This window comes from Monodon monoceros, unplaced genomic scaffold (assembly GCF_005190385.1).
Source record: "Monodon monoceros isolate NGI ecotype Baffin Bay Population unplaced genomic scaffold, NGI_Narwhal_1 Super_Scaffold_8, whole genome shotgun sequence".
Lineage (NCBI taxonomy): Eukaryota > Metazoa > Chordata > Mammalia > Artiodactyla > Monodontidae > Monodon > Monodon monoceros.
In genome coordinates, this window is record NW_021703785.1 from 9,827,751 (window position 1) to 9,847,187 (window position 19,437).

Here is a 19,437-nt window from a genome sequence, read left to right on the forward strand (position 1 = left end):
GAATTCAGCTGAGCAAAACAGAGACGAAAGTTTCATTTAAGATTTGATTTTATAGCTAATATTTATTCATGAGTTTTGGCAGTGACCTTTTCAGCACCTTTTTAAGATACATTTCTTAGAGGAATTTTCACATTTTATTAAACTCATTATTCAGTAGACTTCACAGAAGACTTAAAATGAAAAATGGAACTGTAACAAGATTTTTCGTGCAAATTGCAAGAGGTTCTCCTCTGTTTAAATTTCAGAACGCGTACACCTACATGATGGGCGCGTGTGTGATTGTCTTCCGGTTTTTCTCTATCTGCGGGAAGCATGTAAGTACATTGTGAAGATGCTGTCATAGGTCACGTGTACACTGAAGAAAGGAGTGATGACTAACTGACTTTAGCTGCCCTTCTGGGTCTCCAGGGCTGGAGTTAACAAATTCCTAGACATCATAAGTCAAAATGAGCAAATAATCAAACGAATCGGTAGCTTAATTGTCTTGTGATTCGTTTCCTGACATTTGTGTTATTTTAGTTATTCTAATTTTCTGAGTGAACTCAATCATCAACTAGAGATAAAATGTCAGGCACAAAAGCAAAGACTAATGGTCTTTCTTAATGCTTCTTTATTGTTTTTATTTTTAATAAATAATTTTACTGCAAAGAAGAATAATCTTTAACAAATATTCATGATCCTATGATTCCAGATTTATTGATGTTCTTTGTTAATGTTCAATACATTCCACATATATTTTTCATTTTTTACAGCACTGTTTTCTTTTTTGTTACTAACTTTATTTCATGTAGGGTCCATATATCCACATAATCAGTATGGTAAATATTTGATGGTTATTTGGTATTTTACCATTGTTTAGTTTTGTTTTTATGATCGTCTGTTTGTGGAAGAATCCTGGGTCTGCTTGCTATTGGCCAAAAATGCACAGCCTGTATAATAAAGAGGGAGGAAGAGAAGAGAAAAATAGAAGGCTTAAAATATTGTGGTGGAACTTTTATTAATTTGGCTAAAGAGGCTGAAGTTTGAAATATGAGCAGAATTTCTTTAGGTCTAATGGTATTTAATAAAATTCAAATTTAATACCAGATAGGAAGCAACTTTCAAGTGATAACCTTGAGAATCAGTTTTGTGCCAGACTGCTTAACTGTTACTTCCCGGGTTCACCATGGCTTGATGAGATGAATGTCCCCTCCCTCCTTCTCTTTCTGCATCCCTGCCCCCACCCTCACCTCCATACAGGTGACACTAAAGATGCTCCTGCTGACAGTGGTCGTCAGCATGTATAAGAGCTTCTTTATCATAGTGGGGATGTTCCTGCTGCTGCTGTGCTATGCTTTTGCTGGAGTCGTCTTATTTGGTACTGTGAAATATGGAGAGAACATTAACAGGTTGGTATATATTTATCTTTCTTTCTTTTTTTTTTTTTTTTTTTTTTTTTTTTGAGGTACGCGGCCTCTCACTGTTGTGGCCTCTCCCGTTGCGGAGCACAGGCTCCGGCTGCACAGGCTCAGCGGCCATGGCTCACAGGCCTAGCCGCTCCGCGGCATGTGGGATCTTCCCGGACCGGGGCACAAACCCGCGTCCCCTGCATCGGCAGGCGGACTCTCAACCACTGCGCCACCAGGGAAGCCCTATTTATCTTTCTATTCAAATATTAAGCAAACGTTTTTAGTAATGAAATCATGGATACATATCTGCATGTGTTTTAGACAAAGATGGGGAGGGGGAAGCAATCATTTGGAAATTAAAATAAAATGGCCAAATTTTAAATGACATTTTTCTCATTGAAACTATGCATGCTTACTGTTAGAAAATTAGAAAATTCAGAAATAAAACAGGGGCTCCCCTGGTGGCGCAGTGGTTGAGAGTCCGCCTGCCGATGCAGGGGACACGGGTTCGTGCCCCGGTCTGGGAAGATACCACATGCTGCGGAGCGGGTGGGCCCGTGAGCCATGGCCGCTGAGCCTGCGCGTCCGGAGCCTGTGCTCCGCGACGGGAGAGGCCACAGCAGTAAGACACCCGCGTACCGCAAAAAAAAAAAAGGAAACAAAAAGAATCTATAATTCCACCACCATGCAGGAATAACCACTTCTCATACCCTGGTGAATTCCAGCAATTCTTTTATCCACATACTGCCAGAAATGATACATTATTTTTTTAATTAAACAATTTTGAGATGGCTTTGTTTTTTTTAAGCAAAACGTGGGAAGTTAGGACCCCCAAATTGTTATATGTGGAAAGCATTTTTCAAAGATTGTCTCAAATTTTGTGGAACCATTTCTGAGTGTTTTTTTTTTTAAGTCCTTACACAGAAAATTAAATACAAACGTGTCTTGTTGCAGAGATCACTTATTTGATATATGGTGGCCCCATCTTTTATAGCATAATCCACATAAAAGAAGGAATCACTTCTAATTGTCAACGCTTGCTTTCTCAGTCATTCAAGATGAATGGCAATAAACTGCTGGCACCATGCTAGGGTTGGACTATTGAGATAGCTATACTTGGAGGCAAGTATAAATAAGAAACAAATAAGAGGGTGTAACCTTTGGAAATGGTAACTTAGCAATCACATTTGCTCTAAAATCCACGTGTTTTGGTGGTGACAACCCTTACATGACAAACCATATTACTCACATTCTGGTTTTTTTCCCTTAAATTAGGCATGCAAACTTTTCTTCAGCTGGCAAAGCTATTACTGTACTGTTCCGAATTGTCACAGGAGAAGATTGGAACAAGATTATGCATGACTGCATGGTAAACGTCCCCTCATCGCTCGCGATGCCTTCACTTAGAAGCAGATAAAACTCTTTGGTGATACAATATAGGCAGCACCATCCTTGTAGCATCTAGACTGTGTGCAAAACACATATCCTGGCCCTTTAGTCCGTAAAATTACATTCTTTTACATTACAATACATGGACATACAGGAAAAATTTCCAGTGAACCCAAGTCGAGCTATTGTAGTTCCATTCAACAAATCTGCATTATGTGAGCATTGTTCTTTCCCTCCCATCTTTGACATTTTGGCAGTCAAGTACAAACAGGAGAGTTCCACTTCTTTGACTTAATTCAACAGATATTCACTGAGGCCCTGGTTTGTACTGGCCCCTGTACTAGGTGCTCGGTCTTCAGCGATTCCAAGGCATTCTCGAGGAGTTTATGTCGGGGGCTCTGAGCAATACTCTCCCTCAGCTATCCTCACTTCTAGAGCCTAATTCTTCATCATCCTTCAGGTCTCAGTTTAAAGCTCAGTTCCCTCAGGAATCCTACCCAACGCTAAGGCTGTTGGTTCTGTGTCCTCCCAGTGTTCTGTATTTCTCCTTTGTAGTGTGTAGCACAACTGCAGTGAGTTATCGGCTTGTTTATTTCAGCTCCCTCTCACCCTCCGGACCAACTGTTAAAAGAAATTTCTGCAAAGATGGCAATTCAGTGGCCACCACCTATGCGTGGTTATTGAGCACCTGAAATGTGACTAGTGCAACTGAGGAACCAAATTTTCAACTGTATTTAATTGTATTGAATGTTAATGAACATGCATTTGGATTTAGATAGCCACGTGGAGTTAGCCGCTACCATGTTGGACTGCAGGGTTCTAGACTGTCAGCTTCATGGGAGAGGGAAGGGGTCTGGGTCCTGCTCACCAGCCTGTCCCCAACACTGGGCATAAACCTAGCACATAGGAAGAGCTCAGGAAATATATGCATGAATGAGTGGGGACAGAATTCACTAAATCAAAAATAATACAAGGCAGAATTAAATAAATTCTAGATAAAAACAAGCAGAATGCCATGGAAATGCAGAAGAAAGAGCTAGTCTCTCTGACTGAAAGAAACCAGAAGGTTTCTCAGAGGTGTTGGGAGTTTTACTGGGCCAGTGAAGAATGGGGAGGCTTTTGATAACCTGAATCTTGTGCCATTTAATGATATTCCATAACGATGCTCCAAGAACGAGGATTACTGGCTTTTCCTTACACAATTTGAATGTGAATTTGCTGTGTGTAGCAAATCTTCCTAAATCTTAACCCATTACTTAAGTCAGAGTTTTTTTTAAACACCTTTTTCTCTAACTTTCTGCGTTTTGCATCACAGTGACTACTTACTCTTTGGGGCTAGTGGAGGTGGCAGAAAGAGTGTCTCTTGAAGGAAGGGAGTTCGTGTTCATTGTGCTTCTAAAATGGCAATGAACTTGGGACCCTACAAGACCAAAAGCATAGTATAAATGAAATATTCTTTTTGATTTTTGCTACAGATGAGGTACCCAATGTATGGGCCTTTGAAAGATCACTTTGAAGTTACTTATATTTTATATCGTTAGGAATATGTTCACAACTACAGTCAGTTAACGGAAATTTGTAATCTTCTCTTCTCTCACCCTGTCCCCCCCCCTTCCCCGCCACGGGCCCACAGGTCCAGCCCCCCTTTTGTACTCCAGATGAATTTACCTACTGGGCAACAGACTGTGGGAATTACGCTGGGGCACTTATGTATTTCTGTTCATTTTATGTCATCATTGCCTACATCATGCTAAATCTGCTTGTAGGTAAGTGATGTTCATTGAATTATTTTTCAATCTCTTTAAACTCAGGTTATTAGATAATTATGTACAATTTCCAAGTAATTATCCTGGATTGCTTGGGGTGGGTGTTTTATGGCATTAATTATAAATTGTTGCCCCTCGGTCCAGAAGCTGAAAAGACCTTTGAAAGGCATGTAAATGACAGTTGATTGCAATTTCAAGAGTTGTTCTATTTATGATCATTAATTTCAAAAGCCCTTCTCATGGATTCAGTTGGACAAATACCAGGGAAGGCTACCTTTCCAGCCTTGAAATATCACATTTATTTTTTCAAAAGATATACACTGTCCCCCCAGATGTGGGACCATCCAGAACTCAACTTGACCTTTAAAAGCTGCCCTGGAACTCAACTAAGAATTGAAGCCAGCTGGCACGAGCATCTTTAGACACAGGATGCGTGTTTTGGAAAGGTGGAAGCTGGATAAATAGCTCAGTCCAAGTGTAAAACATGCCAACTTGGAAACCATACTAAAAGCCCTTTAATAATTTGGCTTATAATGTAGGTGATAAAATTCATTATTTATAATAGATGTACTTTTTTCTGAAAAATGACAGATTAGCATAATTGTCTAACATCCCCATTTTTCTTTTTTTTTTTTTTAGCCATAATTGTGGAGAATTTCTCCTTGTTTTATTCCACTGAGGAGGACCAGCTTTTAAGTTACAACGATCTTCGCCACTTTCAAATCATATGGAACATGGTGGATGATAAAAGAGAGGTATTGTCTCATGCCTCACCCCTACCCCAACTGCCGTACTGCAGACATTTCAGTGGTTTTGTTGTTTTCGGTGGACATGTATTGAATTTGGAAAGGCCATTGCTGAATTGCAGAAAGCTGTCATTGACAATTTAGAAGAATGTACAAGGAAGGGAGAGGGACAGAATAGTTCCCCATCGTGTCCTTTCCAACCACAAACGTCCTCTCCTTCAGATATTCAGGAGGTTGGCAAGGAAAGGAAACCAAGGGAGCTCTGAAGAGACCAGCTGGGGCTCAGGGCAGGGAGGGGGGTGAAGTTCAGATCACCAAAGGCGACAGTATAATACAGATTCATGATCACCTCAGCTCTCACACAGCAATTCTGATTAGAAGTGCAAAGGAGTTATTTAAGTGGTTTCTGAAAGTTATCATTTTGGACTTATTATTTGAATGCTTTCAACATCTCACCCAAGGTTGCCTAGAGTTAGGCAGAGCAGCAGATACTTCCCCTCCCCCTCGCCCCCCTCCCCCTCCTCCTAGCAAAGCTTCAGGCGCAGTTCCAGGCACCAGGGATGTGACAGTGAACGAGGTGGCAAGGTCCCCGTGCTCACAGAGCCTGTGTTCCATTGTGGGCAAACAATAATGATTGTAATAATTACTACCATTTCAAGAAGTTATAAGCACTCTGAAGAAGGTGGTGGCACCGGACAGAGTGGTTGGAGGTGGGGGGCAGATGCTTTAGCAGGGTGGTCTTGAAGGCCTGGCTGAGGACGTGTCATTTGACGTAACACCTGACAAATGAGGAAAGTTCAGCCATGGGCAGACCTGGGGGAAGATCTGAAAAGAGTTTCTGGAAGATACGACTGTAGACACAGAGACCAGGGAGCCAGAGGCAGAGAAAACGGGGTCCTGGACCAGAGCTGGGGTCTGCACTGCCATGCAGGACTTTCTCCAGCCCCTGGGCTTGCTCCCTCCTTAGCGGCCCCCAGGCACTGGCCTGGGGTGGGGGGGTTCTTCCGAGACAGTGACCTGCGTGTGCAGGTGTCTGGCCCTGTTTCTGTCTCACCTGGATCCACTTAGGTCTCCGTAACTGCCACCGCAAGGAACCTGCTTTCCATTGACACACACGGAAGGCGACACCACCGCTCACACGTGTAGACATTCGTAACGGACAGGAATTCACGGGCTACCAACATCCCTGCCTCTCACCCAACTCCTTAACTCAAAGTCACAGCCAGGCTGGCACCGTAGGTTTTGTTGCCCTGAACGGAGTGACATGTGTTAGGTTCTCGGAATCTGCATCTGCTCCGACCAGCAAGAGGGCAGATCTGGGAGCCCCGTCCTGCTGGATGTAATTGTCCTAACAACAGAGAAGCCCCGGAAAGGAGTGGTCTTTCCCTAGAAGGGTAGCTCTGAGCCCATGGTTAGAAGTCCCCAGCATCTGGACTAAGTGAAGGATCATACACACGTGTCGGCCCCATTTTTTCCGCTCCGTGCGTTACTGGCCCACTTGGCACGTGTGTTAGAGAAACAGGTGAACACGGCTGAGGCAGTGCAGGGGGCAACAGGAAGAAGAGGGAGCATAGAAGCTGGGCCCGGGGGAGGCCGAGGGTCCCCTCTGCCTCTTCCTTGCCCCCGCGTGGCGGCGGGACGCACCCTAGAACCAGAGATGCTCCAGCAGCAACTCCATGGGCTGGGCTCCTAATCCCTGGCTCCCCTGGGTGCACAGAGCCCCCCGGCCTCAGGGAGGCCAGAGGCTTCCTTGTGCTGGTGCCGATGATGTTAGCTTTTGAGAGCTAGCTGTGGGCTTCTTTGCTGTGCAAACAGAACCCCAAGCGAATCATTGTGGCCTGTTTCCGAGTGACTGTGCTCTGTCACCAGGGGGTGATCCCGACTTTCCGAGTGAAGTTCCTGCTGCGGCTTCTGCGGGGGAGGCTGGAGGTGGACCTGGACAAGGACAAGCTTCTGTTCAAGCACATGTGCTATGAGATGGAGAGGCTGCACAACGGCGGTGATGTCACCTTCCATGATGTGCTCAGGTACCGCGGTCTACAGCCCTGCGTCTCCGCTGCACAGGGACAGGAGCCGGGCCGCCCCTCATTCCGCAGGAAGGAAGCGGTCCAGGAGGGCTGGGCACCTGCTCTGTTCCTCAGGCCGCTGTGGTCAAGTGCGAGCTACAGCCCCCGACCTTCTCACTCACGGGTCCGGCCACAGTCGGCCTGGCCCACCCGGGGACGGTTGCCCCTGGTTGGCTGGCAAACCCCATTTTCCAGCCATTTCATGAGAACCCAGATGGGACGAAGGGGCACACAGAGGCTTGGTCCTTTCTGCTCTCTGAGAGGCTTCTGTATTATTCACTAGGATTGCTCTAGCAAAGTACCATACACTGAGCAGTTTAAACAGCAAGTTTAGTCTCCCGGCTCTGGAGGCTGGAGGTGAATTCAAGGTGTCAGCAGGCTGGGTTCCCTCTGAGGCTGTGAGGGGGGATCTGATCCAGGTCTCACCCAGCTGCTGGTGGCTTGCTGGCCATTGTTGGTGTTTCTTGGCTTGTGGAAGCATCACCCTCATCTCTGCTTCATCTTCACAAGGCGTGCTCCCTCTGTGTGTGTGTCTGTGTCTGTGTCCAGATGTCCCCTTTTATAAGGACTCCAGTCATATTGGATTAAGGACCCACCCTACTCCAGCATGACCTCATCCTAACTAACGACATCTGCAATGACCTATTTCCAAATAAGATCACACTTCAAAGTACTGGAGGTTAGGACTCCAACATAGCTTTTGTTGAGGGGAAAACAGTGCAACCCATAAGAGCTTCTTAAACGGGAGTCCATGGGTAGAATTCAGAGGTCCGTGGTCTTGGAAAGGGAAACAATTACATCTTTATTTTCACTAATCACTCACTGAAATGCAGCATTTTCTTCAATGATATACCTGTATCTTTGTCACCAGTAGAGATCACAGACATTTTCACACGCATTACTGTGTGTCTGATATCTTAAAATATCCGTTATGCTCACCAGTTCTGAGTAACAGTAGTCATTTGACCTCAGCTAGCTGTTATTATTTAATGTAATAATACAGAAGCACTTAGGTGACCACGTCATCACCTTTTCAAAGAAAATAATTTGAGAACTGTATTTCGATATAACCGGTTTCCTTTGTAATGCAGATTTTTAATGCATTTAAAACCTTGTTCTAAGAAATGTCCCATCACCTGCACTACCAAAGGATCCATGCCCCAGAAGCAGTCAAGAACCCTCCTCTGCCACCAGTAACTATTTTCATCATGTTGCTAATACCTGGCAAGTTAAAATGGTGGGTATTGTGTCACAAATTTCAGGAGCATTCAGGCGTGCAGAAATACGTTGTGACTGGAATTTGAAAAAAGACCAGAACAGAGGAAAGATCTGGGAGAAGTTCTCTCAAGTTATCGATTTTACCTCCCTTTCTTCACTTCTTCCTAGGGGAAAGCTAAAAGGCAGGAAAAGATGAGGCAGAAAACACCGATGAACAGCAAAGGATGCCATCTCTCTCAGAATGTCACTCCGTCTTCCCTCCTAGTGACAAATATTTTTAGGCTGAAAGTCAGGTGCATAGACGTATCACTGTCCCTAATAATTAACACGCAGCCTCTTTGGATCACATTGGTGTGTCTGATGACATGGACCCAGGCGAAGTGGATGGTGGCATCCTTTGCCCCTCCCTATTCCTCTAGCCCTGGGTATGATGACAACTGTTCAACAATGATGAGATTCTTGATGAGGCAGAGAAGAGAGGAAGAGCAAACGTGCTTTCTTCGCCCACGGTGGGAAGAACCTTAGCAAACAAGAGTAGGTCATTGTACCAGGGCTGCACCTGCACGGGGAGGGCCCCTCCGGCGCCTCCAGGCTGTGATCTGGACTATGGAGAGGGTTCTGAGCTCGAAGCTCGGGGTAGGCAGAGGCTGAGCAATAACCTGGGTACCACGGCTGCACCAGGTAGCACCAGAAGGTGCTGTGCCTTTGGCTCTGAGCCCCTCAGCCTGGACGCATGAGGTGCCTTATTGCCCAGGGGCCCCAGTGCAGCACGTCAGCTGTGTTGCTTTCATTTGCCACTGCCTGGGCCTATTGTATCGAGGGCCAAATGGGAGTGAACGTTCCACCCTGGCTTTGCACCCATCTAACATGAATGAGGAAGATGTAGGGGGCAAATGAGTTAAATTGAGAGGGAAATGGCGGGGGGGGGGATTGGATGCATGACCCACAGCCAAGCCTACTGACCATCACCAGTTGGATCTGAATGTGAAGAAAGTGTAGAAAGAGCAGCCTTCCTTCTACAGGGAAAGTTCCAGAGTCTTAAGCAGCTGATAACGTAGGTCAGGGCCTAGCCTGGACATTCTGTTTCACAAACGCTTACAGTGTTGCAAGTACCTTGCCAATACTAGCGAACTTCGTCACATAGTAAGGTAGGTCTCATGACTCTCCCCGTGGGACAGATGAGGGTAGAGAGACAGAGAGGTGACATAACCAGCCCAAGCCCTCCAGCTGGTCAGGGCTGGCGTCCAGATGTTACATTGGTTGGATGGAGTGATGTTCTGTCTGGATTGTGAGAGTCTAGACCCCAGGTACCTCAGAGCTCATCACTGCATGTTTCCCCCCCCACCAGCATGCTTTCCTACCGGTCGGTTGACATCCGGAAGAGTCTGCAGCTGGAGGAGCTGCTCGCAAGGGAGCAGCTGGAGTACACCATCGAGGAGGAGGTGGCCAAGCAGACCATCCGCATGTGGCTGAAGAAGTGCTTAAAGCGCATCAGAGCCGTGAGTGAGCCGGACCTGTCAGGCTTTACTCCCTCCTCCCAAAGGAGGGGGGGAAGGAGGGTCAAACGGAAAGGGCTTCTTCAGCACCTACGCTGGAGCCTTCTGTGATCACCTTATGAGCCCATAGCCACGTCACCTTTATCCACTTATGATGATTCAAACCTGAATTCTGGTCCACCTTCAGCCATACCCTCTTGAGCAAAGTCCATAAGAAATTTCCATTGAATCACATTTTTATAACTTAGCATGAATGTTGAAAAAGCAGTTTATGGATATTAAAATAGTTATGCTCTCCATTTATGAAACATGAGTGTTCACAATGCCAGAAATCTCTACATACTGAACGGCAACTGAATTTACAAAACTACTTTTAAATTACTCCTAAAAATACCAACATATTGTTGACAATGTTGTTTGATCTTTAATTAAAGACCGCCTCTCCCCAGAGTTTATGATCTGCTTCCTGAACTATAAGCTTTAAGACTCTCTAACTCATAAATCCATGAACATACACTGTGTTGACATAGACTGTGTTTACAGTGGGCACTTCTATTAGGTTATTACTTTTATGAGTGGTTTTGACCTATGCTTCACACACAGGGGAAGAAAATCAAACTAACCACTAAACATTTATCCATAACAGATTTTTTTTTTTATCCTGTTTCTCAGAACAACACCAACTTCGAAACATATCTATTGGAGGAGGAAAGGTCCCCAGAGCAAGGAGCCAGTCCAACCTCGAATAGCAAGGCAGCTGAGGCAGCTGGGCCACCATAGCCCTGCTAGGTCAGGGATCACGTCTGCCCCCCACAGGCCCTGACAGGGCATGGGCAGTGCCCACTCACCCGTTCAGGCCTCAGTGTGCGCCAAGACAGGTTGGCCCGCTGCCGGATTGGCCTGCTCCAACCAGAGCCAAGACAAGAGCGAAGCAAGGGTTTCACTCATCCACCCAAGTCTCCTGCCTCTCCTGCCTCTTCCAATTTAGAGGAAAGGAGAGATCCACATTGGCTTAGTGAGCACAGTGTAAGATAAGGAAAAAAAATAGAAACTCACATTAATGATCTAAAACTTCTGTTATACTGTATAGCACAGGGAACTGTACTCAGTATTATGTAATAACCTATAAAGGAAAAGAATCTGAAAACGAATATTTATATCTATATGTATAACTGAATCGCTGTGCTGTACACCTGAAACTTAGACAGCATTGCAAATCAACTATACTTCGATTAAAAAAAATGTTTTCAGAGAAGGAAAAAAACTCTATTTAAAGTAAAACACAAGGTAGTATCAGTGAGCATAACTATTCCAATTGTTATGCAAATGAAAACAGGATGGGAAGGCAATTCCTAAGTCTCCAAGTCCTCCTTTAAAGCAATCTGATACTCCTCAGGGAAATCAGTTAAGAACCTTTACTTGGAAGCTCTTAAGAGGTGACCAGGCATTCAGGTCCTTTGAAGAAGAGAGAAGAAAATAAGATTTGAGCGGTGCGGGCAGGGGGATGCTGGGCTGAAATTCTGGTCCCTGAAAGAACAATCCTATTTCCATAGAAACAGCAGCAGTCCTGCAGCATCATCCACAGCCTGAGAGAGAGCCAACAGCAGGAGCTGAGCCGGTTTCTGAACCCACCCAGTATTGAGACCACGCAGCCCAGCGAGGACCTGAACGCCAACAGTCAGGATAACAACATGCAACCCGAGGTACGGTCCGGGGCGGGAGGCGCCCGTCACCTGAAGGTGTTCACAAAACACGTAGTCATTTTAAACAAGTGACACTATCTCTAATAGGAAGTTGAAAAAAAAAAACTGGAACACGTTGATCCAGTTGATGTTTGTGTCTTTGTCGTCCCTGAATCAGTGGAGGTTATCTCAAAAGATTCTGATTTGTATAGATACAAAAAACAGTGGGAACGCTCTGAACTTAATAATCCTGTTGATTTTTGGCTGAAGAGTTAACATCACATGACTTAGAAGAACATGGCTTGCCTGAAGCTCTGTCCTAAGTGTTTTCTCCTCCTCACCAAGTCACGGAAACTTGCAGTAAAATGAGCAAAAATGCTTGCAGTTGGCCTTCCACCTCCTTAAATAGTCAGGCTCATTGAGGATTTGTCCTTCTTTAGCTGGGCATCAGAAGAGCATATGGAATTTGGGGAGTCTTAGCTTGAGGACCTTCTGTGTACTAGGGCCTGGCATAGCTTCACTTCCAGACTGCATCTGCACGTCCATAAAAAAAAAGCACAGAGTCACCAGCGTCCTGGAGAGCTTGTGTGTGAGAAGCAGCTGGCGGGAGGCCTGGCCTTTGTGAGGTTTAGTTATGAATCGGCTGGAGCTGGTCTCGGATCTGGGTGTGTGGTGACACAGTCGGGGCAGGTGACAGACACTGAAGCCTGGGGCTCCGTGGCCCAGCAGGATGCTCTAAGGGGCCCTCTTGTTCTACAGCCCAGTTTTGGGTGGATTCATGTCGTTGGCTCCCCAGCCAGTAGGAATCACATGCCACCGACTACTTGTGCAGGGACGGTCAACACAGCAGGGACGTGGGGCTTCTACAGTGGCCCTGCCGCCTGTCTGCCCTGAGGATGGCTGGCAGTGGTCGCGTGTGGTGCCGGGGTAAGAGCAAGACAGCTGATCTCGGGTGACCTTGGCCTGCAGCGGCTTGAAGCAGGATTTCGGTTCCCCGGCGGGAGACCAAAAAGTAGTGAAACAAGTAAAGTGTTTCTTAGGAGGAAATAGAATACGTGTGGCTAGACACACGGGTGGGCTCAGAGGGAGAGTCGCGCCCTCCCGGTAGTTTGAATCACTTATATGCGGCATTTCTTCCAGCTTCCTTTGGCCAATCATCTTGCCTTGCCTGGTTCTGAGCCTGTATTTGGCATATCTCAGGGTCCTCCCCTGTATGCGCACTCATCTCTTAGCCAAGATGGATTCTAGTGAAGAGGCCTATGGGTAGGTTGACATCACCTACCATGGGGTGGCGCCCCCCTCCCTTTTTGACCTCCGAGGAACCTTTCTGCGCGTGTGTAATCGGGAAGGTCTCCTTGACCTCGAGGATGAGGAATATGTGGTCTCTTTATCTGGGCAGGGCTCAGCTTCTCCTCTTCATCTTGGACTCTGTCCACGGGGGACGCACTCCAGCTGTTCAGCCTGGGGCCCATCTATCTCCTGCCTCACAGTCAGCGAGACAGGGGAAGTGATGGCAACAGAGCTCTCTGGTTTTAGGTCAAAAAGCCCAAGAGGGGCCACTGAAGAGAGGTGAGGACTACGGTGCTGATAAGGAAAGGGATGCAGATGGTGAACCGGAGACGGGGTGAAATGCATGGAGATCTGAGCATTTCTCTTTGGCTTCAGTCTTAACTGGTTTAAGTTTTGTTCTCTTCCGGGGGCCCATCCTAGAGCTTTGTCCGCTGAGAACTCTTCTGGAGGCTCTGGGTTGGCAAGCGTGTACTGTCCCCAAACCAGGCAGTCCCGCTGTCCCCCCCGCCCTGGTACGTGGCGGTGCCCCCAGGGGTGGCAGGTGTGTGGCCTTGGGAGTGGAGAAGTCTGGGAGGGATGCCCAAGAAAAAGCACTACCTGCAGGGTCGGGCCTGCTTTCCTCACCCTGTGCAGTGGTGACTCTTCCAGCTTCCCTGACTCTTTTTACCCATTTTCACTCTTCCTGTCCCCATTGTTGACACTATGGGCCCGTGTTGTCTTCGCCACTTACTTTCCTGCGGGGCTTTCTTCCTTCCTTAAAATGAAATGAGGGTCCAGGCCAGTGCACAGAGGAGGAGAGCACAGCACGAGGAATAACCGCCTGATTCTCCCGCCCGCACCCCTGCAGACGAGCAGCCGGCAGCGGCTTCTGAGCCCCACGCTGTCGGACCGGGGAGCCAGTCGGCAGGACGCAGCCGAGGCCGGGAAGCCCCAGAGGAAGTTCGGCCAGTGGCGCCTGCCCTCGGGTATGTATGGCAAGTCCTTTCTCGAGCAAGTGGGGCATTTTCAGGGCATCCATATGCTCTTTGTGTGTTTGGGGTCGTGAACTTCAAAATTCAGGCAGGTCTGCCTCTAAAGTTATATTTATAGACAGTAAATAATGAAAAAGGTATTTCCCTCATCAAAAACATTTCCCTCGAAATAACTTCTCTGAACAGAACAGTATTACACCCCTTGTGTTCAGCTAATAGAGAAGGCAGCACCTAATAACGGTATTATAACCACGATCTAGAGAGTGGTGGCGATTACCACCAGGGACTTCTGGTGCACGTTCCAGGCATTCCCAAACGTAGGCAACATTCATTTAATCTAAGAGGGAGTAGGTGGATACATGTCACTCAGAAATGACACAGGTTTCTCAAAGAAGGAACAACAAAACTTATTTAGTGCAGTCTCATCTGTTATAGTACCTACTGTACGCCAATCACTGTTGTGAGGGCCTTACACACACGTTCCCTCCTGTAAGCCTCACGGTCCTACTATTTTCCACATTTTATTGATTCAGTGAGAGCGTTTTCTTCTAGAGGGACATGGGGGTCTGGAAAGCCAGGATAATCCCATTCAGGCCACGCAGAGGTGGCAGGAGAGCAATGATCTGCCCGCCCCAGGGTTTTCTCTGTAGAGAAGTGAGCCCGCGGGAAAGCGGGGGCTTCCTAGGCTCTAGAATTGTGTCCCCTCCTCAGCCTGATTCAAGTGAAGAGACAGAGACTGTTGCAAAGTCTTCCGTAGCACATCTGACCCGCAAAGCAGAAGACTGTGCCTTACCCTTGTCCAGTGCCACTTAACACCAGGGAAGGGAATCTCTTTTTTCCTACCCCGGAGGCTATTATGCAGGGATCAGAGAGAACCGGACTTTCTTCAACCTGGTAAAGGAAAGCTGGGAGTGAGGGGAAACAAGATTGAGTAAGTGCTGGGGCCAGGCCATGAACAACCCCAAATTACAGGCTGAGTGGTTTCAACTTCATCCTGTAAGCAGTCAGGAACCAGGAGAGATTTCTGAGCAAGACATGACATTTGGAATCCTGCTGAGGAAGACTCACATGGCAGCAGTGTAGAGAGTGGGCTGTCTGTGGCAGAGCCCCGAGGCAGGGTTACGAGCCAGAGGATGGTGTAATAGTGTGGGCGAGAGGCGATGAGGACACGGGCGAAGGCGGTGGTCCAGACCATGGAGGGACGGACAGGAAAGACGACCTAGGAGAGATGCACAGTCCTTGGTATTCACTTAAAAGGATGAAAGAAAGGATGCAGTCAAAAGTGGCTTCAAAGGCCCATAAGTGGCCCCAGTGCCAGCAACGGTGATAATTAAAGGGACATGGTATTGGGGACACCCTGAGTTTGAAGAGGCACTGGGCAGGAAAAAGAGCATTTCAAGATGGGGTACCAACGATGTACCCCCCCAGTGTCATGCTATGCATTTTCTTTTTCTCTTTTTTCCCTTTTGTTTTTGTGTAAAAGTTGTATGCATTTAAGGTGTACAATGTGATGTTTTGATAAACGTTCACACTGTGAAATGATTATTACAGTAGAGCTAATTAACATGCGTCACCTTACAAAGCTACCATTTGTGTGTGTGTGGTGAGTACACTTAAAATCTAGTCTTTCAGCAAATTTCAAGTATACAATACAGAATTATTAGCTATATTCATCATGCTGGACATTAGATCGCCAGAACTCATTCATCCTACACAACTGAAACTCCGTACCCCTCGACCAACACCTCCCCATTTCCCCCACCTGCCCACCCATAGTAACCATCATTCTACTCTCTACTTCTATGAATTTGACTTTTTTAGATTCTACATGTAACTGAGAGCATACAGGATTTGCCTTCCTCTGTCTGACTGATTTCACTTAGCATAATGCCGTCCAGGTCCATCCATGTTGTTGCAAATGGCAGGATTTCCTTCTTTTTTAACGCTGAGTAATATTCCATTTGATACACACCACGGTTTCCTTATCCATTCATCCGTTGATGGACACAGGTTGTTTCCATATCTTGGCTATGGTGAACAATACTGCCATGAACATAGGGATACACGTATTTCTTCAAGATAGTGATCTTGTCTCCTTCACATGTGCACCCTCAAGTGGAGTGCTGGACTACATGGCGGTTCTGCTCTGCATTTTCTTAGGTCATCTCATTTAATCTATTTTAATTCTCACAACAGTCCAGTGAGGAAACTTGTAATCTCTTCATTTTGCACTTGAGGAAACTTGGGTTCAGAGGCATGAACTTGATGTTGGTTACATCTACAGGTCACAGAAGTGGGACCCCAAACCATGACTGATTGATAGAATCCCAAAGCCATGAGTGTGTCAACAAAGTCTTCATACAAGCTGCTTTATCCAGGCACATGGACTGGAAAGATGAATGCTGCCCTTAGCGTATTTTAAATCTGTCCAGGAATCATGCCTTTTTCTCTGATGCTACACTTCTGTTTTTACAAAAAAAAAATGTTATTTACCCACATCTTTCCTCCCTTACCTTCTCCAAACCTCTTCGTCTCCCCTCACTGTCTATTACACTATCCCTTCTTTTCCTTTGTTGTTTCTTTATATTAATATGTGTATAGTAATGAACACCGACACATTTCCATGACACTTTATTTGCCCAAACTGGAACTTTCAGTGAGTTTTTTGGTTTTTGTAGTTATCTCAAATTGCAAGCAACAGGGCTTCCCTGGTGGCGCAGTGGTTGGGAGTCCGCCTGCCAACGCAGGGGACACGGGTTCGTGCCCCGGTCCGGGAAGATCCCACATGCTGCGGAGTGGCTGGGCCCGTGAGCCATGGCCACTGAGCCTGCGCGTCCGGAGCCTGTGCTCCACAACGGGAGAGGCCACAACAGTGAGAGGCCCGCGTACCGCAGAAAAACAACAACAAAAAAACCCCAAAAATTGCAAGCGACATTTTTTTTTCAAATGGTGTTACTAGTCCATGAACATGATTTTAAAGTCCACTATGAATATAAAGAACGAAGTATTTGAAAGGTTTCATACGTGACATCTATGGGTAGGACTTGCTCCTGGAAAGTATGACTGACAGAACCATCGGGGGTTTCAGGAATGGCTAGCAACGGGGGGTGGGGGGGGGGGGGAGAAGCCACACCAGGCTGCTCACGGGACTCTTGTTGATTCCACAGCACCAAAACCAATAAGCCACTCGGTGTCTTCGGTCAACCTACGGTTTGGAGGGCGGACCACAATGAAATCTGTCGTGTGCAAAATGAACCCCATGACAGACACAGCTTCCTGTGGTTCCGAGGTTAAGAAGTGGTGGACGCGGCAGCTGACAGTGGAGAGCGACGAAAGCGGAGATGACCTTCTGGACATTTAGATGGAAGCCAGTGAAGATGAAAGTCCACTGGTGAAAACTGACTTCTGATATGTTCTTTCATTGTCCAGTGAGCAATCCATAATTGATGTATAATTTAAGTCCAACTGTAACAAGATTTTTTAAACTGATTTCTGTCCTGCCATAGGAAGGCAGAAAACTGGGTCTGTCAAAGCTGTGTGTGTGATGGGTTATTATCACGCGTTCAAGAGAATCTGCAAAATGGCAGTTTCGTAATATTAGCAACTATACCAACTATACCAGATGTAGATCATTCAAAATTTCCTATATTCCACCTCTGTAAACTAAGGTATATGCATGTATGCTCTTACGCATTATTTTCAGCCCCTGAGAGAGCGCTTAGCCCAAAGTGGCTGATATTTATGGTGCAGGAGCTGTATCTTTAGTTCACGTTTTTCCCACTTCCTCTAGAAATACCTCTCTTGGGAGAATTTATTTATGATTGATCTGAAAATGTCAACACTGAGCTCATGCTAAAATGATAGTAGTTTTACAAATTAGATTCTGAATTTTAAAAAGTACACTCTTTTTCTCACGTTATTTTAAAAAACACGCACAAGCTATTAGAGATCAGAACAAGTCAATGTCTGTCCCCTTGGCCTGTTCCCAAGAGAACTGCGTGTGCAGCTACCAAGCAAAGAAATGGGCCCAAAGAGCTGACTGGCTTAAAACAAACCTGTACGTGGATCACTTGGGGGTACATAGTTACTTAAAGATGTTGAGTTTCTTAAAAAGCCTTTTAATAATAGAGTTTAGCAAAAAAAAAGTAAAACTACATGATTCAGCTCATTTTAAAAATCTTTGCATGTGTGATGTTACCCTTGGCTTCATCTCTTACCCAAGGTAGGTCTGTTTTGCCATAAATCAGCAAAGAAATTGAGTCGCCCCCAACACACTATTGCAGTGTTCAATTCAAAATGATGCCCTTGCTACCAGACTCTCCTATAGAAATAATGGTACTCTCCAAAATCTCACTCCCAACTCACAATTTCGTTATCTCACAGCTCAATTGTATATGTTTCACACATCAGCTGTCCATGTCCTCTGGATGCAACAGTGGTTCTTTTATGCTGGGTCAACCAAGTAGAAGTGCATTTGGGCCTTTAACTACACAATTCTTGATTGGAAATTTGCTGTTTAGATTACTTCTTTTTTATTTATTTATTTATTTTTGGCTACCTTGGGTCTTTGTTGCTGCGTGCAGGCTTTCTCTAGTTGCGGCAAGCGTGGGCTACTCTTTGTTGCGGTGCTCGGGCTTCTCATTGTGGTGGCTTCTCTTGTCGTGGAACACAGGCTCTAGGCGTGCAGGCTTAAGTAGTTGTGGCACGCGGGGTCAGTAGTTGTGGCTCATGGGCTCTAGAGCACAGGCTCAGTAGTTGTGGCGCACAGGCTTAGTTGCTCTTCAGCATGTGGGATCTTCCCGGGCCAGGGCTCGAACCCGTGTCCCCTGCATTGGCAGGCGGATTCTTAACCACTGCACCACCAGGGAAGTTCCTAGATTACTTCTTTTAATACAGTGTTGATCTCAGAATACTCTGACCGCCACTCTACTCCCCCAGTTGCTTTATGATCTACTTCTGTCTATTTAACATTCTTAACTAGCCAAATATCACATTCCTTCTGTATAATAAATGTGACATTGTGGTGACAGTCCATGTAGTGTTTATATGATTAATTGTGACAATAAGATAATGGGCAATTAAAGTCAGTACAGCCGAAAGGATTTTATTTCGTTTTATGTTCATTTAGAGTTTACTTTGTACTTAAGAAAATAAAATAAATATTGGATTTGTAAAAGAATTTCCTTCGAGTTGATGATCATTTCTAAACCCTTTTCACATGTGTGTGTTTGGGGGGTAGGAGACGGCTTGGTGGAGGGGCCACTAAGGAGCTGGCATTTTGCAAACTCTGTATTTGAATATTCCGTCGATAATTAGTTGGCAAAAGCTCTGTCCCTGCTATTCATTTCAGCTCAGTTCCTAAGCCAGAAGGTTTCTTTCACGTTAGTGCTCATAAGGCTGAGTGAATACTCTGTACCTTCCAAAC

At 45.9% G+C, this 19,437-nt stretch overlaps 1 protein-coding gene across 1 annotated transcript in view; it reads left to right on the forward strand.

The window, feature by feature from the left end:
* Positions 1-19,172, forward strand: part of NALCN (sodium leak channel, non-selective) — a 292,250-nt gene extending 273,078 nt beyond the window's left edge. Inside the window, exons 35-44 of the mRNA XM_029210183.1 lie at positions 246-314; positions 1,240-1,388; positions 2,664-2,757; positions 4,411-4,543; positions 5,183-5,298; positions 7,159-7,316; positions 9,922-10,072; positions 11,623-11,772; positions 13,889-14,006; positions 17,180-19,172. Of these exons, the coding sequence (XP_029066016.1) occupies positions 246-314; positions 1,240-1,388; positions 2,664-2,757; positions 4,411-4,543; positions 5,183-5,298; positions 7,159-7,316; positions 9,922-10,072; positions 11,623-11,772; positions 13,889-14,006; positions 17,180-17,373 (1,332 nt within the window). The 3' untranslated portion in view covers positions 17,374-19,172. The remainder of the gene's footprint in view (positions 1-245; positions 315-1,239; positions 1,389-2,663; positions 2,758-4,410; positions 4,544-5,182; positions 5,299-7,158; positions 7,317-9,921; positions 10,073-11,622; positions 11,773-13,888; positions 14,007-17,179) is intronic.
* The last annotated feature ends 265 nt before the right edge of the window (positions 19,173-19,437 follow it).